The sequence below is a fragment of the Pagrus major genome, chromosome 10, assembly GCF_040436345.1.
Source record: "Pagrus major chromosome 10, Pma_NU_1.0".
In the NCBI taxonomy this organism is placed as follows: Eukaryota; Metazoa; Chordata; class Actinopteri; order Spariformes; family Sparidae; genus Pagrus; species Pagrus major.
In genome coordinates this window covers 7455043-7480920 of record NC_133224.1, presented here as the reverse complement: position 1 = coordinate 7480920, position 25878 = coordinate 7455043, and the positions used below count along the sequence as shown (strand labels likewise).

Below are 25878 nucleotides of genomic sequence, written 5' to 3'. Positions count from 1 at the left end.
AATAATAAGAATAATGATATAACATGGTAATAATAGATAGAGATAAAAGGCTAAGTTATGAGATACAAAGTCACAATTTTGAGATAGACCGTCGAAATTATGAGGAAAAAGTAGTAATTATGAGATAAAATCACAGTTATGGGATATAAAGTCGAAATTTAGAGTTAAAAGTCATAATTATGTGCTAGAAAGTCAAAATTTTGAGATAAAAATCAAAATGAAGAGATACAAAGTCATAATTATGAGATAAAAGGTTATAATTATGATCTTAAAAATCAAAATTATGAATAAAAGGAAATATTAGAATGAAAAGAAATAGATTAAAAGTCATAATTATTGGACAGAAAGTGGAAATAAATGAGATAAATCATCCTGCTTATGTCCTAACTATGATTGGTGTATCTCATAATTTCGACTATTTTCACTATTGTTCATCAATCTACAGCCACATTAAAGCACAGTGTGTGTTTTTGTGTGTCTCTGTGTGTGTACTGTAGTGTGGTTTATGACCAGCGGGCTTTGCGCAGGCGCACTGTGCAGGGGGCGCATTAGCTCCACAGCGGAGGCAGCAGGGCGTTTCTAAATTATAAGCGCTGCTAGGGAGCAGGGGAGGGACGGAGCTGCACTCAACATGGAAGGGAAACGAGAAACTCAAGCAGCACACTGAATGTCTTTATAGCTGCCTTTTACAGGAAACACCCGGCAAGGTAAATATACAATTCCTTCATCAGCACTTTAGTTGAAAAGGTGTGCGCTTTATTTTAAAATGCCTCTGACATCCTGGCTTGAACTTTTTTTTTTTACATGGGTTTGTGAACATGTAGAGGAAAGTCATTGCATAAGTCTCTCACAACTTTCAGGGCAGCACGACAGCGTGAAATCCGCCAATGTTGCGCGGTTCTGTGCGTGAAATCTGCCCGCTCGCCGCGCACTGATTCTCTCTCTGATGAGACGAAACGGGTCGCCCAGCTGTTTGCGTTGCTCAACTCGAAGAAAGTTGCAGTTTGACAGCTGGAAAGTGTTTCCCGTCTCAGGGACCACACCTACCACCAGGACTGCACGCTTACCTGAGTGAGCCACATGTCCATCTGTGCGTAAACGCCAGGACACGCGTCAAAATCGACTTCACACTCACTTTAATTAAAGCACTCAGAGTACCACAAGTGTTCATCCTCATCCCACATTTTGATTAAGATCCCTCCGAGAGTCAGCGCTTCTTTTTCCCCCAGTGGACACAGTGCGCGTCTGGTTTCCCCTGCGGGTCTATTTTCCTCCGTTTAACGCACGGACACTTCGGATGTTTCACTCCGCGGTGTTTGCAATATGAACCCTGCATGCAGAAATACACCAGAGGAGGGAGGGACGCTTACTCATAGCGCAAACGCTGGACCTCGCACACCCACAGGCATTGCTTCCAGTCAGCATGTCTGTATTACAGCATGTCTGTGTCGTGAGAAGGAAACCACCAGACACACTGTATACTGATGTGTATTGATTTCAAAAATCCTTGTGTGACCCCTCACCTTTGTCTCCTTACAGTGCAGCTGCTGCACATTTTTCCACATGACCCACACCTTTTCTCAAACTGCATAATAACAGCTAATAATAACATAACATGCATGTAACCTCACCACTTCTTCAGTAGATGTTTGCTGCATGTGGTTGATTCGTCACAGCCTCAAATTATTGCCTTGTTGGAGTCATTAAAGGAGCACTGTGCAGTTTTGGAGAAGAGATTGTAATGTTTGCGATATTAAACAAACTCAGGAGTATTTATTTGTTTCCACGAGTGAATAAATGAAAATAAGGTCCCCAGAACACTGATTGAAGCTAGGAAGGTGGCAGGGTCCGCCACATGTATGAAACTGTGTTGTCCCTTAAGGTCAGTTTGTTTATTCAGTCATGAAAACAATAAAAACAAACAGTGCCATGGTTTGGATGCAGAGTATTTGTCCGTGTTGTCGAGACTTTTGCTGCCGCAGTTGGTGAAATAGCCTGCAGGCTTTTCCTCATGTGTCTGGACATGAAGTCTGCTGCTTGTCATTTCTCATAGATGTCACCACCTGCACTGAGGTGGAGCAGGAGGATGTGTGTGTGTGTGTGTGTGTGTGTGTGTGTGTGTGTGTGTGTGATGGGGGTATGTAAGGGAGGAAATGAAATATTCATTATCGGCAGACCGAGCTCACGCGGGGCAGATTGGGCACAGATAACACGCAGCGGAGATACAAAAACACCACCAAATCATCCGGATGTTGGTGGAACGGGTTGTACTTTGCAGCGTTTCAGTAATAAGCGTGTTAAAGGCGCAATATGTAAGAATTGGCCGCCTAGCTCGTTAGCTAGGTTAGCTGTACATCTAGCGGCTCACACATGGGAGCTGTGAAGCACCAGGGCTTCGCGGCTAGCACAGGAGCTACTGATGAGCTAATTTTAAGGGTAGTAACAGTAGTAATAGAGCAGATGTAGTTAGTAGTGTTTGGCCTTAAAGGATCATTTCACCCAAAATTAGAATTGGAAAGTCAGTCCACAAAACATTTTTGGAGCAACAGTGTCGCAGCAGTTCGAAACAACTGAAGCAGATGGGAACTTTGTGAAAAAATGGCGGGAAAACAAAGGTAATTGATTTGAAAAGACGTTATTTTTTATCCTTTTTTAAGCCGAAATCTTCTCTGTAGCTGCTAAGCTAAAAGCGTTAGCGCGCACCTCGTCTGGCGACATTATAAATATTGCCTTCTTGGATCTCTGCACTTCAGGAGACCTGGATTACGCCGGCTGGATGAGATGTTTGGAGCCATTTTATGTTATTTTTTTATGGCTTGAGGATGGCTTGAGTCATAGCATTAGCAGTGGGAGTTAGCTGTAGTTGTAGGTTCTCACGGTAGCAGCAGTGGAAGCTGTGGTAAAAGTGTCATTGCAAAACAAGTCTGTACATTTCAGGAGGGGAAACCTGTTGTTGGAGCTACATGTTCTGTGCTCTGGCTCTGTTAGCAGCAACATTTTTTCACTCAGCTATGATGGGTGTGGTTCACAGTGAGCAGTGGAAACAGTAACGCTGCCGTGTACTCGAGCCAATGAGAGGCCAAATTCTTCAGATGCTGCAGCGGCTGACTTGTCTCGAGACAGGAAGAGCATTGAGCTTAGAAAGTGGAGAGTTGTAAAAAAGAAACGAGACGGTGTTAAAAATAAACCTGCCTCCTCTCGTGTTGTGAGGACTACAAAGGCGGACGTCCCGAGATGAACCCCTCACCGAGCTCCAGTTCTGTCAAGAGCTTTCGGTGCACTAATGACAGTTTACACTTCCTCCTCCACGGCTCTGCTTAATTAAAGAGTCGCTGAGAGCTTTTCCTTGTTGTGGGGCCCCGTGCTGCCTTCATTGTGCGTCGAGAGTCACAGAAAAACCACAATCCGTGTGCGCCATAAACACACCGCAAACACACACGTAGAGCCGCCGTCCACCCGGTCGGTTAATGTGTGATTAAACATTGACTTTTATAGGTTTTCTGACTGACACTGTGCAAACATTCAGCATCACACAGTAGAGGCAGCACTGATGTGTCTATTGTGACTAATCCCTGCGCTATGCATTTGCAAGCATGTGCACATATGGTCGACTGAAAAGAAAAAGGGAGCGCTCGTTTGCCTTTTGAACCCTGAGTGCATGTATAGAGGGTGTTACAGCTGCTGCCTTTGTCTGTGTTGCATGCACAAGTGTAGAGCTATGTTTGGACTCGCATCTCTGCATACTCAGTTTGTTTCTCATCTTTATGTCTTTTAGCTGCTGGTGGGACAAGGACGGACTGAAACCCTGCACTGCTGTTGGCATCCGGACAAAAAATAACTTTCAACGGTAGCTCACTGGGACGAGATCTGCCTCCGCCTGTGAAGCTTATCCTTGAGATCGCTGGATTGGAAACATCCATCTACAGCAGAACCACAAGTACCGCAACCATCAGCTGCCTGGTCTCATCAATGTTTAATAGCTTCTTAATGGCTACTGATGTTTCATCTGATTTATGATCGAGCCCTGAAGCCATAACCACCTTGTATCAGATTTAGATCAGAACTGTCACAGCGCGTTACATCGAAACTGCAGCTACAATAGGTCACAGTCGCCTCATTAATTATAGACGCATCTTTGCATCACATTGTAGTCCCGCTCGCACAAACATCCCACTGTTGACCCTACACTGTTAGCTCAGGATGGTGGAGCCCGTTTGCGCCACAGGCATGGCCGCCAAGCTGAGGAGCCAGTGGGATCGCGATGACGGTCTGGGGCAGAACCACAACGCCGTGAAGTTTCTGGGGCAGGACTTCGAGAGTCTGAGAGCCCAGTGCCAGCGGAGCGGGAGGCTGTTCGAGGATAGTTTGTACCCCTGCGCTGCGTCGTCTCTGGGATTCAACGAGCTCGGCCCGAGATCCTCCAAGACCTCCGGAGTCCGCTGGATGAGGCCCACGGTGAGAGAACAGATCTGTGTAATGATGAAAAATAAGGTTTGTCCAGACATGTCAGACAAACAGGGAGGGAGGTTCTGTGGTTGCATCTCAGGCTTCTTCCAAACTACATCAGCTTTTAACAGACATGAACAGTTCAGTGCTAGATGTTATTAAATCCTACGTAATCCGAATTATGTGATTTATTTCACAATGTCTTTGTTTCTTTTTATTTTATTTCTTTGTTTGACTTTCCGACAAGAGTATGTCAGCGCGAGGCCTGACCCAAATGCTTCAAATGCTTTGATAATTAATGTTCAAATCAGTTTTCCAAAGAAGGCGTCGTGCCGACGACCGCACCAAAAAGAGGCAAAAAACTAATAATTGAAAAATGGAGCTCTTTGTAGTAAGGACAAAAAGCAAGAACATGAAAAAAAGCCGGTTTGGTCCTTTAACTTCAAGGAAGAGAGGAGGAGGAAGGAAGATGATGCTATGAAATCAGTCAGACGTTGACTGATGACTTCACCAGTGAGCGGATAACAGCTGATTAACCATTCTTTAGTATTTCTTCCAGCGTTTTTATTATTTTACCTTCAGGCAACCTGTCCTCACTGATTTTCATCTGTTGCTTGGCAACTAAACTTTCTGTCAGGAATGATGGGTAGATTTAATCTTAATGTCCCCTCAAGTCAGGAGTCTGCGAGTGTCTCCGTGAGGTAGAGAGTGTATAACATCTTTCTCCTCGCCTGCTTTTTATCCTTCCATGCGTCTCCCCAAACGTCCGATCCTTTGCTGCCTGTCTGTCTCAGTTTCTCCCGTCTCTCATCATGCTCTCTACATTATAAATACACCGGGGCGCTCGCTGCAGCCGAATATAACACCAGAGAACAAAGTGGGACCGTCTTCATTAGGTGTTATCACGGCAGGCTTGGAGACAGCACGCTCTCGTTGCTGTTTCGATTTGCTCATACCGTGACATGTCGCTGCTGTCAGGGTTGTAACAGTGATCTTAAAAGCTCTCTGGGTCGTGATCGTCAGCGTGACTGCAGCCTCTCAGCTCTCAGCTGAGTGGGCAGACCACAGTGTGTTAACATGTCCGTGTCCCGCGCGTGTCTTTTGCCTCTAATGCGTCCCAGGGTCACGTCTCTCCAAAAAGTCTGATGTTTCATAATGCATGCGCCTCTCCTGAACCGCAGGATGTTTAATATTTACGCTGACTTCATAGTGTTCACGTTTCCCCCAAAAATCTGTGCCTGAAAAAAGAGAGTTTAAGCCTGTGTGTGTTTCTGTGAAGTCACCCGTGTGGCCGACGGTCGGTGTGCAGCAGTGTGTGTGCCTGTGGGCCACGAGGATAAATGGGATATTTCTTTTTATAGCTTTGTAGCATGGGGTTTCTCACGATCAACATGCCGAGCAGAAGATAGTTTCTGAAGCAGGGTTAATGCGAGAGCGAGAAACACTGGAATGCAACGTTGTTTCCCTGACATCTTTATCTCAAACAGTCTGAGTGAGAGTCATTTTTAGCTGTGCACTTTTAAAGGAGCAGATTCAGATTTTTGAAAAATATACTTGATATTCAATCAGCTAACATTAAGGTTGCTAATGCAAGCTAGCTAAAAAACTTTGAATTCACAATCATTATAATGTTTTTGAGGAAAAGAGATACTTTTATTGAGTATTTAGTTTTGTGCAAAATCAAATTAGCTTTGCAATGTTAGCGTCACACAAAGACGAGGAACAAGCCCAAAAGCTATGATGACAAAACTGTAGATTTTTTCAATTTTAAAACACATAAAAACAAACTACAGGCCTTTAATTGGGACGTACCTTTACCTGATAATGTGTTAGCTTAGAACAAAGACTAGAAACAAGCTAAATTAGCTAGCATAGCTAAGTCAAAACTAAAAAAAACATTTACACATTTTAAAAACTTAAAAACTTGAAAATGGGCCAGCTTTTGAGGAATTATCTAAATGAGATATCTTTGCTATGCTTGACAAGCTGCTTTGGTCTTTGTACAAATAACCATCATCTTGGACGTGCAGAGATAAAACTGATGTTATGATGATGAAACTGTACCTTATTCTTTTCTTTTAAGTCACATAAAAACAGAAAAGTGAGTGTCTGAGTCCTACAGACATTTATTTGTGTCAGAAAACAATCTTAAAGGACACTCTACCTGGCCATGTGGTGGTTTTCCAGCATTGTGACCTGTTGAAACCTTTATATAAACCTTGTTTCGTGCCCTATCTACGTACAACACCCGTTGCACTAATCAAGTGTGAGAAAGACGGCAAAATGTAACGCCCAAAAGCGAGCACAGCACTAATTTGTTTGTTTGCTCTGTGTGTGCGTTTGACAGGAGTTCTGCAAGCGCCCCGAGTTCATCGTGGACGGAGCTACTCGCACAGACATCTGTCAGGGAGCTCTAGGTAAGACCGGGAGACTGTTTCACTGTTATTACAGCACGATTCAGCTGTTAGAGGACGGGAGAGGAGAGCTTTAATCTGGTAGAGAGGCAAAGTGAGGAATGCCGGCACAGAGACGACTATAGACGTGCCAGGTTACCCGTAGTAAGAGTTAAAAAAAGAGCGATCAAAGTCACACACGAGTGACGGATGGAGATGGACAGCCTGAAGGAGAGTCGACAGTCAATACCAGTAAAGTTTATTGCCTGAGATGTTACCTGCTCGACGCAGCGCCGCATCTATAATTCATGCTTTGTTTCTCTGCCTCACATCTGTAAACAAGGCCACCCTCCCTCCGTTTGAGTAGCTCTCGCAGCACCGAAAGCGACTTCCTCAACCACAGGATGAAGCACTTTACACAACCCCCCCCTCCTCTCCTCGCTCCCAGAGGAGCTGCTGGATTGCAAAACAATAAACCCCAAAAATGTTGAGGCAGAAAACACGATGCTCCACTTTGTTTTTATAGCCAAGATGCGCCGTGACTGAGTAGCTCTTATCAGTGCCGTGGGGTTATCTGTCAGACGACCCACCAGCTGCTATCTGCTGTATAAATATGTTAACAGGTAACAGTATTTTTCAACCTGGGCCCTATTTTCCCACGTTTTGTGTCTAAGCATCTAATGTGAACTTTTTTTTTTTTAAATTGGTCAAGTATTGAGCAAGATCGCTGCAGCCAGCACTGGTGAAACAGTCTGTTATGTAATCCCTCCAAGCAATTGCGCACCGTCGAAGTACATCCAATGAAAGTGCTTGTTTTTTGCTGATTGTTATTCAAAGTGTCTGGCAACAATAAAGAAAGGATTCCTGCGAAGACGGACCATTTTTCTCGAGAATAAGATCCTAATGTTTGAAACAGAAACAGCTGGTTTTCGCTCTCCTCGAGTCCACCAGACTCCATTTGCAGAAACACACTTCATTGAAACTCGACATAAACGAGGTAAAACTCGTCAAAACCATCTTGGTTCGTCTTTCCGCCGCTCCAACGAGCACCAACTCTGTCTTGGTTGAAGTTAAGCCTGTTGGATGTGAAAATATCCACATCCAACGAGAGAAACAGTGGACAGATAAACCAAGGCGGCTTTGATGAGTGTGTGTGGTTTTCATGATAACAAAATTACTGTTTCTGCAAATGGAGTCTGGTGGCTTTGGCGAGACCAATCAAAATGTAAAAAAAAGTATTGCGACACTTTTTTGGACGTGATCCCAGCAGGTCAGATAACACAACAAACACCACTGTTTTTGTCTGATGGCATTATCTACATGACATACCACCGCCTGCATGTACGGTGAAGCTCGGGAAAGCCAGTCAGGGAGCTCCTGCCTTCTATCTGAGAAACTCTGCCAATCAGATATTTCATCACAGAAATGTATCCGTTGGCTCAAACCCACTGTGTGACTCCCGCTCATTTCAATGACTTATTGTGGAGCTGTTAAGTCCGGTGCCTCTCCCATTTCCCAGCAGGCTAATCTTGTTCAAACATAGCTCCAGACTCTCGTCTTTACCGAGCCGTTGAGGGGTGAATACAGTTTTATGAGTGTTTCCCACTGAGTGTACTCAAGTTTGAGCTCAAAAAATTTGACCTTCATGGAAAATAATCGCTTTGTGTCGGGTTGAAGGAGAGGAAAATGGATCTTTTTTTTACCTCTCTGCTAATATGAAAATCGATGTAGAGTGATGAGCGTCGGCTGGGATCTGTTTTATTCCAAATAAGTGTCCAACATCTGTTTTAGATAAACAGCCAGCTGCCTTTCTCGTGAAGGCTCCATTCACAAGTTAGGAATCCTGAGTTAGGATGTCATAGATCTGGTCCTGAATTCAAAATAACCACCACTGTGTTTGTTGGTCTGTATGGCAAGATGGGGAACAACATGAACATCAAAATAATATGAATGAAAGGCTACTGAAAATGTAACTGTTGGAGAAGCTAATACTGATGTTAGCATGTTGCATTTGTTTAATGTTAACCTGTTGGAGACCCTAACATTGATGTTAGCCTTTTATTTTTTTCTGACTAATAAAACTATGTGTGTGTTTGTGTGTGCGTCCACAGGGGACTGCTGGCTGCTGGCGGCCATCGCCTCGCTCACCTTAAACGACAACCTCCTCCACAGGGTGGTTCCTCATGGACAGAGCTTCGGGCAGGGATACGCTGGCATCTTTCACTTCCAGGTAACATCAGCGCCACTTCCTCCATTTGCATTCAAAGCCTTTGTCTGAGGTTACAAACCAACAGTTGGCAGCTCATGCTCAGCTGTCCAGACATTCATGTCAGACAAACTACTAACATTTGATTACATTTGATATACATCTGATTTTAGGTGTGGTTGGTTACAGCACATTTAATTTATTGGACATGTACACTTCCAACAGCTGCCATCCCATAATGCTCCTTGTGAGGAATTTATAAAACTCATAGACTTTGTCGAGATGTCCTCCACCAAGGCTTGAAGACTGAACCCTCGATCCCTCATGTCCATGTTCAGTAAATTCTCATAATGTAGTAGCAATACACATTAATATGAAAAGTAGAGTACCTCTTTAAATGAGCTGAAGACTTTCACATTGTAGGTGCATGAAAAACAACATTTGCTTGTAATTAAGGGGAAATCCGGACATTTGGATTCGGTCAGCCAGCAGCTCTGTGGCGGCTGTCATCTGTGGTTCTGCATCTACTCTTCCTGTTGTGTCATTTCCTGTTAGGTGCACCATCGATTGTGCAAACTGTTAGAGTGAAAACAAAGTTTGTTTCCTTTGGTTTAAGCCGAACTGCAAAAGTTTATTTTGTTGCATTTCTCTGTACAAAGTGGTGTTTAAGTCTCTTGACCGACCCTTAAACTAATGTCATGTCCAGCTGGTAAAATAAATATAGTTTTATTTTAAGCAGAAATGAAGCTGTCGCGAAAGATTTTGTTTGTCTCTGGCTTTGGTGTGATGCATGAAGTCATTTCTGTTTTGAAACTGTGTTACAGGATGATCCTAGTTTAACCCTTTACTATCAGTTATTTTCAGAATTATTTCTATTTCAGAATTTCACATTACTTCCTCTTTTTCATACCTTCAGTTACTCTTGGCAGGAAACACTGAGCACACTCACAATTGAATAATAAACAGATAAATATAAAGAAAGTTAGTAAAAGTAATTGAATAACATAATAGTAAAAAGAATAAGTTATAAACAGACATGTTTATACTAGAAATATACATTTTATGCACATGTTTTGGTATAATTTTTAATAATCGCTGTCTCCTTTGAGGATTTCAGGCTTTTATTCATCTCATATAATTATAAAAATAAGCATTTAAAGGACGATATAGACATATACATGTAATAAACGGATTAAAGCTGCAGTAGAAAATATTCATTCGTTATCATTTTGGTTGAAATAATAGTCCATCTCCCCTTTCCTCTGCGTTCACAGTCGCCAATTTGTTGCACTAGCTAGTGTTGCTAATGCTAGCTGGCAAACGTTAACGTTGCTAATGCTAATGCATACTCTAGAACTCAGCCATTTTTACATTTTATTACACAAACTGGCAACTACAAAGACAAAAAAAATGTAATTATTAATTTACAATCATAATAAAGTTTTTAATGTCTACAAGCTCTGTAGATGACATCTAGCGGAAGGTTTCCTCTCAAAAAATGTGTGCCTGTCTGTTGCCCGTGAGCAACAACCAAACAACCAATCAGCTAGCGAGACAGCATCTAACTAGCCAATCACAGGAGAGGAAGCATGTACAATGTTCATGTTGCTCCCTGCTGCTTCAGTCAAATGATTGTTGTTGTTGTTGTTGTTGTTGTTGAACCAATGAGTCAGAGCTAATTATTCGTAGTTATTCTTTCTCTCCAGATATTTCCCAGCGAGTCTGATGATTTCAAACAGTAGTTTTCCTTTCATAACCGGCCTCAAACTCCACTGAGTCATCCAAGATAACTGGCCTCTCAGATCCACACCCAGTCAGACAATAAACTTTACCTTGGAGGACTTGAGTCACTGCCGAGCTGATTTAAACCCACTGTCTTAAAGGGACCGACACCCATTTCCTTATCAGGCAGAGTTTTCAAGCCTAGAGAAGATGTAATCAGTCAGTGACGTCTCTCAAGACAAAACTACTGGTGACGATCAATCACTAAGTCCCCGTCTGATGTCTCCAACTGTAGTTTGTTATCACCCGTCGTGCCCGAAGGACCAGTCCTGCTGCTTTTTTACAAAATATGTGTCCTTTTTATTCTACGTCCACGCCGGCCCTTATCAGCTCAACTTTGCTTTGTATGCAAAACGAAACAGTGACACACACACAGAAAAGCACAGGCAAGTCTGAGGCCATAGCTGAGCACACTGGAGCGGCGACACAGGTGTTGGTCTGATAATACACGCTTTAATGCTGCAGTCAGGGAGCAAGTGAACAACACATGCATTCAGTCCTGAGTGAGATAGGGAAATCTCGCAGCAGTGGTTTGTAATTGTGTAGCTTCAATTTGAATGTAGTGTATTTTACAGCCAAAATGAATTCAGTTTTCAAATTAGGTCTGCGTAAAGGCAAAATCTTGACCCGTGTTAGGTAAACATATCAAGATCAAAAGCTCAAGGGAGATCTGACTGCAGCGTGTGGGTACTTTTCTGTTGTATTCTGGTTGATTTTATCCAGGGCCAGTTAATGCTAACACAGCCCACTTAGATGCTAAATTAGCATGAATGTTAGCATATTACAATCCTGATGAAGCCTGACAAGTGTTTGAGGTGTCCTATAAACTCTTGTGTACGGTGGCTCGACACACTGCAAAATAAGAAAGCACGTGAAAATAGACAGATTGAGACAATATCATCCACCAATTGTTGGGTTTGTTGGTTGGTTGGTTTTGTTTTCTGGTTTGTTGGTTGGTTGGTTGGTTTGTTGGTTGGTTGGTTTTGTTTTCTGGTTTGTTGGTTGGTTGGTTTTGTTTTCTGGTTTGTTGGTTGGTTGGTTGGTTGGTTGGTTGATTGGTTGGTTTGTTTGTTGGTCTGTTGTTTGGTTTGTTGGTTTGTTGGTTGGTTGGTTGGTCTGTTGTTTGGTTTGTTGGTTGGTTGTTTTGGTGTGATACAGCGCTGTCTTGTTTGATATTTGATTAGGCTTGATTGAATTAAAAGAGACTTTTGGGCTTTGGCGGAGGTACAGTATGTTCTCTACCGAGTGCCAATCTAGTTAAAAAATGTTTTTATACTTTGCACGTGTTTTTTAACTGATTTTGTGTTAAGCTCTCAGGGCTACCGTTCTTTTAATTTAGGTAACAAATGACCTTTTCTGTGGCGCCTTTTTCACCTGAAACACTGTATTTGCTTCTTCACTTTTAGTGACCAAAAACGTTAACGTAGAGGACCAAAAACAAAACAAAAAAAAATCCGAAAGCCGGGTCATCATTTTTTATTCATGTAACAAACAGATGCACAGATTTCTGGTGTGCATAACAGTCTGACAGGGCTTTTATGATGCTGCAGATAACGACATTTAAACTCAAACTTACTCTATCACTTGTCATCCTAGAGTGACCTCGTAAGATACAGTAGTGAAAAATGTCAGTAAAGGCCACATTCGACTGCAGTGAGTCTATTCCTGCTCTTCTACTCAGTTTCTGTATTCGTCTGGAAGGGCTGTGGATGAGTGTGTGTCTCTTCTCTGATCTCACACGCTTGTTGCCTCCGTCAGCTTGTACCCCACGTCGCCCGGCAGCCTCGCAATCTGCCCAAACAGCCGGAGACTTTTATATATTTTAGTCTCTTGTGTGACCTTCATCAGTTAAAAGCAAACACAGGAAAACATCGTGTTATTAATAATTCCCCCGCCGTCTCAACATGCTATGTCACGGGGCATTTTTTTTCGAGCTGAGTCGGCTTCCCTCTTTGATGCAGGGAGCGCTGTGCCAACGAGGCCTGTCAGCCCGCCAAGTGTCGACGGGGGGGGGGGAGAGAGATGTGGAAAGGGGGAGGAGAGAGAGAGAAAACAAGGAAGCGAAAGAGGGAGGAAAGGGGAAGCTCTCTCGCACATCAAAGACACACATTAAATACATAGGAACTGATCTACAATGAAGAACACACACATGCACAAAGGCTGAATCAGCTCAAAGTGGCTGCTGACAAACTGTACACACACACACACAGATGTAGGTTAGGTGAAAGTGCAGTGGGGAAATCCTCCCGTCCAAACCCTGCAGGCGAAGATCTGTGTTAACTTTCTCCGAAGCGACCTTGAGAGCGACGCTGACATCCTCCCAGCTCCGGGGCTGACTCACCATGATATCGAAGGATCAATAAATCCCATCAGACACACACAGAGTCTCCCATGTCTGCCGGGGCTGGTGACTCAATTACAGCAAAGTCAGCCAAGGGAAAGCAGAATCTGGCCTCTTTTTCGCTGATTACTTCCAGGGACGCTGAGTTCAGTTTTACAGTGTCGAATGCAGTTGTTCTTCGTGTATATTTGCATATTTATACACACGCATACACACTCTTTGATTGAATGAGTGGAAATAATACTGTCATTCGCTCCAGAGGTGGGTAAATGTGCATGCACCAAAGTTAAATGGCTCATAAATACATACAGCTGCTTCGCCCTAGTTTCATCTCTTTCTGCTATGCCTGTGTGGGTTTTTTGTTTTCAGCCTCCTCGATGTGTTTGCATCGCGGCCAAGTAATGTTTCTCTGCCTGCGTGTTTCCATTACTTGCAGTTTTCATCTCTTGCCCCGGCATGTTTCCACTCTGCGTTCGCTCTTGTGTGCGCCGTCGAGTCTTCCCAGGGACTCCCCCCTTTGTATCGGTTTGGATCCTTTAAGCCTCTGGATAAATCAGCCCGACCTGGATGAGTCATCCAAAAAAATGTAATTACGAACGCTGGCGGTGGGAATCTTGATTAGTTTAAGGAGTAGGAGAGGAAAAAAAGGGGAGCGAGGCAGGCAAACAAAAGGAGGCGTGATGAATTATGAACGAGGCAATCTCAGCCGTCTCAGTCGGAAACAAATGAAACCGTTAACTGGAGCAGAACCCCTTTTTTTTCATATTCTTATGATAGCGCATATTTCTCACAGAAAGTCTGAGCAGTTTGCTGAGGGAGTTGTCGAGCTTTAAGGCTGGCCGGCTGCCAGCCATGACACAGATGTGGTGAGAGTTCAGTTCCCTCAGTGAGGCCGGCTGTCGCTCCCACATCGCTGTGAGATAGACGCTTAGCAGCGGCAGTGTGAAAGAGTGAAATGAGGAAGTTGTGTGTGTGCCAGGGGCAAGCCTTTGTGTGTGTGTGTGTTTGTGTGTGTGTTTTGTGTTGTCTGCAGTCAGCCGTGTTGTGACACAGCTCCACCCAGAGGTGGATTCAGCTCTGCAGGGCATGCTCCATCCATCCATCCATCCATTAAATCTTTCTGCTTTTCACACATAGATAGATAAATTAAAGGATAAGTCCACCACAAAATGACAAATTCAGTCATCATCTACTCACGAAACATTTGCGGAGCTTCACAGCAAACCAGTTCTGCAGCATTCTCCCAAACAACTTAAGAAGATGGGTTGTTTTTTCACGTTTTAAAACAAGTCCCCATCTACTTCAGTTGTTTAGGACAATGCTGTGGCGCTGCTCTGCTGTGAAGCTCCTGTGAAGAAATGTTTTGTGGACTTTCCATTGGCATGAGGCTGAGTACAAAACAGACTGAATTTTCATTTTTGGGTGAACTTTCCTTTAACGAATACGAAAAGCAGAGCCAGTAGCTGACAATAAACACACACTCCCGCTGTGGCCTTTCATTTGCCAAAAGACAATCCCCTCCCCCTCCGCCTCTGTTCGACAAATCAAATTACCTCGAAATAGACATATTTCTTCCTCTGCACTGTATTACTGCACTGAGGATTATTGTATTACTGCCTTGAGGGGTCTGTATGAGTCTAATTACAGCCAGTTTATTGGTTTGTTGTGTGTGTTTCCTGCACAAACTCCCTGAGCGTGTCAGTGTGGTTTCAGTACGTGACCACCTGAGGTTTTCGTTTTATGTGAGTGACTTCCTGTCAAGACTCTCCGTCAGGCAGAACTCTGATGGCAGATACTTAGTGAAGTGTTTTCTGGAGTTCATGTTTGGTTTTTGGTTGTGTTTCTCTTTGACTTCAGCCTGTTTTGACCCCTTTTGAACCACCGCTGGCATCTTTTCACACCTTGTGTTGGTCTCTTCTGCCCCCTGCTGGATAAAACAGGCACAGAGCCACAAGTGTGAGGGCCGAGTGTGGGGAAAACATTTCCAGTGAATTTCCATCTTTTAATCTCATCTGCGGACATGTCTTCAAAACTCAGCCTGGCCTCATTTACCTCAGTTCACCTGATCATCTCAGACTACTTGTCTTCCTCCAAGTTCTCTTCTATCACAGCTCCTGTGGATTGTAAACCAATGATCTGCTGGCAAAAATATTGAACTCATTAGTGAGGAAGCTGTAAAGACACTGGAGTAGAGTTTAATGTTCCCCATGTTTAGTCTCTGTAGCTACTTTATGATCAAAATGCTAAAAGTTTAAGCTAATGTTTTTCTAATGCAGGGCCCGGCTGTTTGGCAGAGAGTGAAGGCTGTACGAATATATATCTAGTGTTTGAAGACAATAGTTTAAAAAAGTTTAAAAAGAACAGTTTCCTTTAGTTTTCTTCACAAAAATGACAGAACCAAACCAAAAACATTAAAACCAAATCCAGTATATGTCTTGTAAGTTGACGGACCAGCTGCCTTCCTGCCTTCCGAGCCTCATGTATGGTAATAATCTGTTCGGTGAGTTGTAATATTGACGTTTCCTCCTGTCTGTCCTGCAGTTCTGGCAGTTCGGCGAGTGGGTGGAGGTGGTGATCGATGACCGGCTGCCGGTGAAGGACGGGAAGCTGCTGTTCGTCCACTCGGCAGAGGGGACCGAGTTCTGGAGCGCGCTGCTGGAAAAGGCCTACGCGAAGTAAGAGTCTGCACCAAGAGAAGCTCCTCTCTCCCACAGAAAACACTGCTCCTGAAACGCCTCGTCAGCAGTCCCGCCTTTAATTCTGTGACTTTGTGACATCACACCACGTCACAATGTCACACATTCGCAGAATTTATGCCTCGCAGCTACTTTGGCACTTGAGAATCGATTTAGCACAGCTGCTCTGCTGTTGTTAGCGATGCTGGCTCAGGCATGTGCGAGCTGACCAATCAGAGCAGACTGGGTATTCAGGAGGGGCCTTAAAGAAACAGGAGCTAAAACAGACAGAGGGGGAATACAGAGCTGCAGAACTGGACTGAATGCAAAAACTGATGTAAACCTGTCCTAGTAGTAACCCAACATTAAATTATTAACCTGAAAATGAGCGTAACAACAACAGCAACAACTTAAAGTGATCACTGGGATTATTTGTGACTATTGTCCAACATTGCTGATGTGTTTGCATCCTGTGTCGACACCCTTCCAGCCCAAACATGTCCGATTTTGATTAAACTGTGAGGCTCAAGTGATCTTTCCTCCTTGTTCCTTCCAGTTAGCCACTCATACTTACAAACACGACATAAAAAAGGCGTTCCCTCAAGTTCCCGGTCTTCAACTCTCAGTGTTATGATTGTAGCTGGCGGCAGGATTATATACAAAGACGCATCTGGATGTGGAAATTCCAGGGAAATGTAGAAACACTCGCAGCCCTCACCAGAGCTATTATGCAGCTTCACTCTCTTGCTGCTCCACTGGACAGCTGTGGTCCCAGTTGTAGATCTGCTTTGTGGAAAAGTGATAAAAACATTGTCTGAGGAAGTGCCTGCGTGCCAAGTGAAGTGTTCTCGCCACTGAGAGGAAGCGGGAAGAACCTGACGTAATAGTGAGATTTATGTATCTGTCCATGTATGGCAGTGTCAGCAGAGAACATACCGTACCCTCTCTCTAGACTTTCCCCCTCACGTCTGGTCTTGTAAACGTATAATTTATATATAAACGCCGATGTTAATTCTGTGTGATGGCTCCATTTAAGGCCTGTGCATCTACATAATGATTCTCGATGTGCGAATGATTTTAAAATCCTCTTAAACCTCTTGTCTCAGGTTGAACGGCTGTTACGAAGCTCTGTCAGGCGGCAGCACGTCCGAGGGCTTCGAGGACTTTACGGGCGGCGTGACGGAGATGTTTGAGCTGAGGAAAGCCCCACCCGACCTCTACAGCATCATCAGCCGGGCCATAGAGAGGGGGTCTCTGCTGGGCTGCTCCATCGACGTCAGTACTGAAGGCTTTCATGCATTCTTTGTGCAAAGCTAATGGGACAATTAACACACAATCTTAAAGTGACTGTGATCAGTATTTACATAGTAACACTGTGTTAAATAGAGGTCATAGCGTCCATTTTCTTGTTTCCCGTGTCATTGTTGCTTTTCTCAGTGTTGGCTCACACAGAGCCACAGGACTCTCTGATAACGAAACGAGCATGATTAATATGAATTATTTCAACCTTCAATACCCATGAGCCTCAGTGGAGAAGAATTCAGGCAGAGGCATGAATCAGATTGTTAGCATAGTGGAGCATTTTACAGCTGAAAAGCCACATATTTCCCACAGGAGGTGGTGGAGACCAAGAACAGAGCTAAAAAGAGGGAATTTTGGACTTTTGATTGCCTGTTAGCCAGAACAACGACATCAAATGAATGATCATGTTGTTTAGTAACTGCTAGAGTGGACGAAATAGTCTGTTATTGCAGTTTTAATTAGCTTTTTAAAAGGAAAAGTTTGGTATTTGGGAAATACGCAAAGCTGCCTTCTTGTTGAGAGCCACATTTATAAGCAGTTTCTGACGATAAACTGAACGATAAAATGATAAAATACATTAATTACCCGTTGATTTCAGGGTAAACATAGCGAGTTGCATTGCTTAAACAGTTATTGCAAGTCAAACAGGTGATTATAACTTTTATAATGTATGACTTTTGGTTCACTGACACATATTTTTGCTTCTGGAAGGTAGTGCAGTGATGTGGATCAGGATCACATCATAGATAACTTACAGAAAGTGTATTTAATGTGCTTTTAAAAAGAGGATTGTTGTTTCTAGAAAGTCCCATTGAGGAGAGGCAGTGGAGTTTTGGTGGGATAAGCCAGGTGGCAGGAGTTCAGTGTAATTCAGTGTCAGTGAAGTGGATGTTTGCAGACGGAGGGCACTGAACTCTGTCCGTCTCGTTGAAGGACATCTTTCTGTAATCAGTATGCCTCCCTGTGCTGCTCGGTCTGGGTGGAAACAACTTAAGATCTAGATCACCTGGTTGGTCTGAGAGCTCTCTGCACAAATCGTTGTGATCAATAGCAACAAACAAGAGGAAGTTTCTTTTGTGTTTTTTATTGTGACAGGATTTAATGAACTTAAGTGCATTCATAGTTTGTATTTATTGATTTAGAAGTAAAAAAAAGTGCAGTTTTAAAGGGACAGTTCACCCCAAAATCAAAAATCCAGTTTTTCCTAGAGCTGTAGAGCTATTTATCCATCTAGTCGCTCAGTTTTGAGATATCTTCTGCTTTCTTTCGCGTAAAATGGCAATAAAAATACTTGTCTCTTTCCAGAAATAACGACCTACTTGCTCAAGATAATCCACAGACCTTGTTGTGAGCTGTTTCATGTAGGAACTACATCTGCAACAGTATTACCGCAGAGAAGGAAGCATGCACTACTCATGGATGAGATTAACGACATCCTCCTCAGCTGAGTTCCTACATGAAACTGCTCACAACCATGTCTGTGTGAATGGGGTCATGATTTCTGAAAGGAGACATTGCTGTTGAGTTTTTTACCACCTTGTATACGATTTTTGATTTTGGGGTGAACTTCCCCTTTAATGTCTGCGTGTAAGTCATGATTTCCATTTAGCACGCTGACAAATGTGGAATCCACTTTGACGACAGTTTAACTTCAATGTAAAGGACTGTGTCTCTCATCCTTGACGCACATGAACATTTGTTTGAAGTAGTTAAAACAACCAGTTAGTCGTGCCGCTGATGGATTTCTCGCTCTGTGGCGTTCATACTGTTGTCAATGAACGAGACTGTAACCAGCGGTGTCTGACCTCTGTGCTCTCGTCCTCAGATCGCCAACACGTCGGACATGGAGGCCGTCACGTTCAAGAAGCTGGTGAAGGGACACGCCTACTCTGTGACGGGCGTGGAGGAGGTGAGCGGGAGTGAGGCGGATCGGCTGACTATTTACTTGAAATTAAAAACTTAATCTTTCACCCTACAGACATGCTAACAAGACTTTGAGGTTATTTAGTATATTCTTTTTTATCATGTATTGCACTGATTATACAGTTATGGTTTATTAAAATATTCTACGGTAGTTTCTTATATCCTAATTGAGCTATTTTAACTAATTTAGCTGTTTTTATTAAAAATGGTCATCCTTCCCCTTCTTGTGAACACGATATCTCAAGAACGCCTTGAGATTAGATTGATTAGAGTTTGGTGGCCAAAGATCAGAGGTCAAACATCACCGTGACCTCCCAAAACACATTTTCTGGCCATAACAGGATGAAATGATGAAGTTATGACATCTGATAACCAAAAGGTCGGAGGTTAAATGCACTGTGACATCATAATATTCTGCAAAAAATGACCATAGAAGCGGTTATTTTTGTTGTTATGTCATGTTTAAATCACTCTGCATGCTCTGCGTAATTAATTTCAGGCTAACTTTCAGTTGATACACCTGCAGAAACAGTCCAGCAAGTGACAAAGAGTGAACTTCAGTGCTGTTTCTTCGTCTTTAGGTTGTGTACAGAGGAAATCTGACCAAGCTGGTTCGCATCAGGAACCCCTGGGGGGAAGTGGAGTGGACTGGAGCCTGGAGCGACAAGTAACGTTCGACTTCATGTTTACTACACTACAATATCGAACCAAGATAGAAAGAAAAGACAGAAAAAACAGATTCTGTGCAGGATTCAAAGGCTGTTAGAGGAAGTTTCCATCCCGATTCGCACTGATGTGGCATCCTCATTTTATCTCTTATCTTCAATGGTTTTAAAATTACATTTATTGCCTGTGAAAGTGGACGAGATTACATTATACAATCTCGCTGTAGCTTTGAAAGATACCAGACATTTTTCCAGCCGTCAACAGCGTGTCACAGTCCAGCTGAGCATTTTCAAAGCTTCACACTTTCAAACAGGCGTGAATATTCCTCTGTTGGATGTCAACGCAAAGAATGTGCCTATTGAAAGCCACGAAACCATTAACATAACTTCAGTTGCTCTGTAGATTTATGTAAACCTGTTAGTGCCGTGAAGATGTTTGCTTAAACAGCACGGAAGGAAACACAACGCCTCTCTGCACACTTCTCCATTCTGTGGTTTTAATGTCAGGAACTTTTCTTCGTGTCTTGACCGACGTTTTCATGAAACCTTTAGCGTCACCTTGTAAAGCTGTGAAGGTGGAGACTCTCCGCAGCTGGTTCCAGGTGTAAAAGCAGATAAATAATAGTGAATTAATACATAAAAAAACACAAACACAAGAAATCTGGTTGACAGACGCATTAGATTCACTAATTTTTCTGTCTGTCTGTGAACTCCTCAGCTCCAGAGAGTGGGACAGTGTGGATCGCTCCATCAAGGGTCGGCTTCAAAACCGCAGCGAGGACGGTGAATTCTGGTGAGTCTTCTCGTAAATAAATGTAGAAATGAATATAAAAATGACTGAAACAAATCAATAGATTATCCAAATAGCCAACAGAGGTGTAAATCTGATTGGATACCTCAAAGACAACACAGTACCGACACTAGAACATGTCAGACTCTTCTTGTATCCGTGTTCTCAGCAGCAAACAGCATTCAACGACGTGTATCTGTTTCCGTCTCTCAGGATGTCGTTCAGCGACTTCCTGCGCGAGTTCACCCGCCTGGAGCTCTGCAACCTGACGGCCGACGCCCTGCAGAACAGCCAGCTGAAGAAGTGGAGCTCCTCGCTCTACCAGGGAGAGTGGAGGCGAGGCAGCACGGCCGGAGGCTGCAGGAACTACCCAGGTACGAAGTGATGGACGGGGGAAACATCTCATTTTTGACCCAACCAGTTTTGGGATCACATGACGGTGTCAGTTCTGTTCCTGAGACACAGATTTGGGTGAATTTACTGAAGGAATGTGAACCAGTGACTCCCATTTATTGAAATAACTGACTGAACAATGGCCTGACAATTTTGGAAATTCCCCACATGCATGGAAGTCTGTTTCCTCGATCTACCGCGAGCTAAAAAACACAAATTGCGTTCTGATTTTACTGAATAAAACACAACACAGTTTATATCTTACCATACGAAGGAGAACAATCTGACCTTTTCAACTCTTCTTCCCAGCAACCTTTTGGCTCAACCCTCAGTTCAAGCTCGTGCTGCAGCACCCGGACGCTCCCGGCCAGTCAGACTGCAGCTTCCTGGTCGGCCTCATGCAGAAGGACCGCAGGAAGAAACGGCGGGAGGGCAAAGACATGGAGACCATCGGGTTCGCCCTCTATGAGGTCAGTTGCAGTCCAGTGAAGATAACTTCTCAGCTTTTCCGCTGGAAAATGGCTTTTTATTTGTTTTATTGTATAACGTGATGCTTCAGGGTTCAAAGATTCTTCCTCTCTCTTTATTAAACTCTTTTTGTGTTCCTGATCTCGTCCATCGTGCTGACAATCCCTCTTTCTGTGTCCTTCACAGGTTCCAAAGGAGGTAAGCCTTTTTCCTTTTCTTCTCCTTTGTCTCTTGTGACTCGGGGATGACCTAATAGCTGTCAGATGCTATCCAAACATTGTGAAATGCAAACACGAAGTGGAAGTATCTGTCTCCCCTCGCAGTTTGTAGGCAGGTCAGGGGTCCACTTGAAGCGAGAGTTTTTCCTCACCCACGCCTCCAGCGCTCGCTCCGAGCTCTTCATCAACCTGAGGGAGGTCAGCTCGCGGTTGCGGCTGCCGGCCGGGGAGTACGTCATCGTCCCCTCCACCTTCGAGCCGCACAAAGAGGCTGACTTCTGCCTCAGGGTTTTCTCGGAGAAGCCCGCCGACTCTGAGTGAGTTTCTCAGAAAATGGGAGGAGGTGGAGAGACATTTTTAAAATAAGCAACCGAATAACTACAAGTCTTCCTTCTGTCCTTGTCCAGGGAGCTGGACGATGACGTCGTAGCGGATCTTCCAGCAGAGGTGAGCGGATGAAACACGACAACTGAACTCCAACACCTGACCGCTAACGATGAGCACAAAGACGCTAAAATTTGTGCTGAAAACTGTTTGTGTTGCAGACTAACCTGGATGAGAGTCAGATCGACTCCGGCTTCAAGAGCCTCTTCAGACAGCTGGCAGGGGCGGTAAGCAGCCGGTACTCGGCAGGAAGTTCATGGTTCACGGTACAGAACACAGAATCACATTTGAAACATCTGACCCTCTCTGATTGTGCCGACAGGACATGGAGATCAGCATCACGGAGCTGCAGACCATATTGAACCGGATCATCAGCAAACGTCAGTGATGGGATTAGCTTAAAGGGGCACAATGTCTTCCCCAAAATCACACAGTGCTCCTTTAAATAGTATTTAAGAAAGTCTGGTTCATCACGTGTTTGTGTGCATGCTCTGATATCGTCCTCTCTTCATCGTCTCACCGCTAACAGATAAAGACCTGAAGACAGACGGCTTCACGAAGGAAGCTTGTCGCAGCATGATAAACCTCATGGACGTATCCTTGAAATGCCGTTAAGACGTCGTTTCAGCTTTTCTTTGACCTTTAAACATTAATAGAGAACAAATGTCATCAGGGAAAAAGTGACTGTTGTTCCTCAACGTCGCGGCTCAGACGGACGGCAGCGGGAAGCTCGGCCTGACGGAGTTCCACGTGCTCTGGGAGAAGATCAAACGATACCTGGTGAGGTGAAACACTGACGGGTCAGACGGTTAAATCAGGCTACATGAAATCGATGGTGCTTCGTGGTACCTGCGTCAGCCTGTTGTTTATTTTGACATCTGGCCAGCGGGCTGCTTTTTTTCCCCCATTTTCCTGTTTGCTGACTGAGTGCTTGTTTCTTTCCACTCTTTAATTTCTGTTTCTTTTCCCTCCACCATGCCAGACCATTTTCAGGGAGTTTGACTTGGACAAATCGGGCACCATGAGCTCCTACGAGATGAGGATGGCTCTCGATTCTGCAGGTGCTGTCTCCTTCCCATTTCAACAAGAGAAAAACACAAGAATCAGTTGCATTTTTGTTTGTGTTGTTCCTGATTTTCCTGTTTGTCTCTTTCCTCTTTCAGGCTTCAAGCTGACCAACAACCTGTTCCAGCTGATCATCCTGCGCTACACGGAGGCCGACATGACTGTCGACTTTGACAACTTCGTCACCTGCCTGGTCAGACTGGAGACCATGTACAGTGAGTCCCATTACTGCGCCCCCTGAGTGCTTTTAAAGGAATAGCTCACCTATTTTTCATCTCATTTGCTTGCACAGTCAAGTTTTGAGTTAAAAAAATGACAAAAAAGTCAATGTGACAGAAAAATAATGATTAAACCATAACAGAAGTTACAGTTCTTGCATTTCACCTGCCAAAATAAGTGATTCTCTTTTGTTTTTGTCAATGCAGAAACCTTTCAGACCCTGGACACAGATAAAGACAAAGTCATAACGCTCAACTTCTTTCAGGTACGGCCACAAAAATGTCACCATATACCCAAACAATGTCTTTATATGTATTTCATCTGCTTATGTACTGAAACACTGTTTTCTTCTTATTGTGCTCTGCAGTGGATTACCCTGACCATGTTTGCCTAGAGATGAGTGGACTCCTCTGTAGCTGTTGCGCTGCGTCCCGCTGCAGCTCCAGGCCCGATGCATTGTCGTTTCAAAAGTGCCTTTTCCAGCTCCAGTTCTTCCTCCTCCTCCGCGCAGCTCGCTGCTGAGGCCCTCTGATGCTAAAAGACTGTAAATTCATCTTTACAGTGCCTACAGTGGAAACATGTGCCAGCCATTGTATTGTAGCCCGGCAGTCAATCCTGCGGTAGCACTGACTGTGAGCTGGGCAGAGCATTTTTTAAGCTAGGCTATGCAAAGATTTCAGAGACGCACTGGGGGCAGAAATAAACGTATTGGTTAAATTTCAGTGGGTGGAGACGAAATTTCCCACTTTTTTGTAGCGACGGGCAGCTTACATGGTTAAAAAAAGAAAGCTAGTCGAACCTTTTCCCTCCAAAAAAGTTAGCTCCCTAGCCTAGCTGTCATACATGTGTTAAGCAATGCTAGCTTGAAAACCAAAACAGACTCAAAAGTAAGAATTAAAGAATAAATAAATTGATGAATTGACTAATAAACATTTGATTAATAAACATATAAAATAGACGAAGAAATTGAGGGAAAAATATGAATAAGTTTAACATTATTAACTGTCGTCTCAGGAGGTCTTTTGCTTTAGCAGGGGTTAGCCAGCCACCATATTAGCTGCAAAGCTAAGACAAGGTAACTTAAACTAAGGCAAGCTAGGCTCATACCAGCTGAGGTGGTCAAGCTAGCAAAGCTAATCTAAGCTAACCTAAACTGAGCTAAGCATGTGAAGGAAATTAAAGAGGAATCTCTGTTCGTATCTTGATGAGGACCATGTTTACTATACACAAGTTGCTAAGTAGCTACCTAGCACGTCATAATTGTGTTTCTGTTGTCCATGTTGCACTGTAATTTAACCAATATGATTATTTATGTCCCGTTAAATCCATGTAGACCAAAACCAAAACTCAAACTTATTAGCGGTATACTTTAAAATGATGTTTTTATCTGGAACAAGCCATCAATGATTCATCTTTATCGTAAAAGACTATAAGGGATACTACTAAAATCTTTTTTGATTAAATCATTTTATTGATACGTGAAAAAAAAACCCTCCACCATGAGTTAATGTACTTGAAAACAACCAGACAATCTGCAAAACGCTCCTCTCGAGCGTATATCGTTGTCACTTATCAGTACTGGATGATGTCGGTGTGGAGAGCTGTTGAATGTGCCAGCTTGTTCTTCAGCCTACCGTTCAATGCCCCGCATCGAATGTGCGCAATATGTACATCTACTCGGCCTTTGTAGCGACGTTGCCGGCGTGGCGCTTAATGTTTACTGTACATCTTGTGCCAAACTTTGCTTTCGCCTCGGCGTCGAGGGTCCGCTCATGAAGCTTCTCTGGGCCCTGCAGTGCAGCGACAGTGTCATGGAGAATGTGTTGAGATGTGTTTCTTTAAAACTAGTCCTGTTTAGCTTTTAAATATACCTGCTTATCTTTATGCATGGCACATGTGAAAAAAGCTTTTATATAATGGCTGGAACTGGATGACATTTTGGGGTAAAGGGGGAGGATGTGTCAGCCTTGTTTAATCTGGGGAGCAAGGACAAGAACACGTCAGTACTTTTGGTGGAGGTAAACAATTATGCAAGATGGATGGATATGTCGTATGCATGCAGTGTGAAATGTGATATATTGTCTGCCTGCCTACTTTCTGTTCAGCCAGGGGAGCCAAGTGTTTTATTTGATAAAATAATGTCACTTTTGGGGGGAAAATGACTTGAAAGCCTTTTTAAATATGGAGATCTACGTGTAAAGTTGACCTGCAAGTGTTTCAAATGCCAAAACTGTTTGTTCTGCCAATTACTTTGTGTCAATTTTTTGTTTTTGTAAATGGAAAAATTGAATTTCAAAACATTTAAATCAAATCAAAGCGACTGCCAAGCCCATGAATTTGTATAATACTCCAACTACGCCAGCGTTCTTATCTTCAGTTTTTTGCAGCGCAATGCTTATATAACATTATCCAATGTTTACACAAGTAACATTCTGGGTCTCTTTGGACCCATTCGTCACGCAGTACATTGGTTTACTGTGTAGCGACTCTGTAAAACGTCAGTACGCACTTTTAAAATAAACATAGGGATGTTTTCAAGATGACTCTGTGTTGAATCTCTAAGTCAAGGCTGACACGGTGATTGTTTCATGGTGGTGATGAGTAAAGA

General features: G+C 43.5%; 1 protein-coding gene across 1 annotated transcript; it reads left to right on the top strand.

Moving 5' to 3' along the window:
- The first annotated feature begins 617 nt into the window (after positions 1-617).
- On the top strand, positions 618-25808 carry capn1 (calpain 1). The gene is made up of 22 exons (XM_073475315.1): positions 618-707; positions 3776-4455; positions 6794-6863; positions 8951-9069; positions 15710-15843; positions 16950-17118; positions 18971-19054; positions 19650-19735; positions 20452-20526; positions 20737-20897; positions 21226-21386; positions 21571-21582; positions 21708-21919; positions 22010-22049; positions 22148-22213; positions 22309-22366; positions 22516-22580; positions 22698-22766; positions 22969-23047; positions 23150-23266; positions 23477-23535; positions 23638-25808. Exons 2-22 carry the CDS (start codon positions 4201-4203, stop codon positions 23662-23664), a joined length of 2118 nt encoding a protein of 705 aa, XP_073331416.1. The 5' UTR covers positions 618-707; positions 3776-4200; the 3' UTR covers positions 23665-25808.
- The last annotated feature ends 70 nt before the right edge of the window (positions 25809-25878 follow it).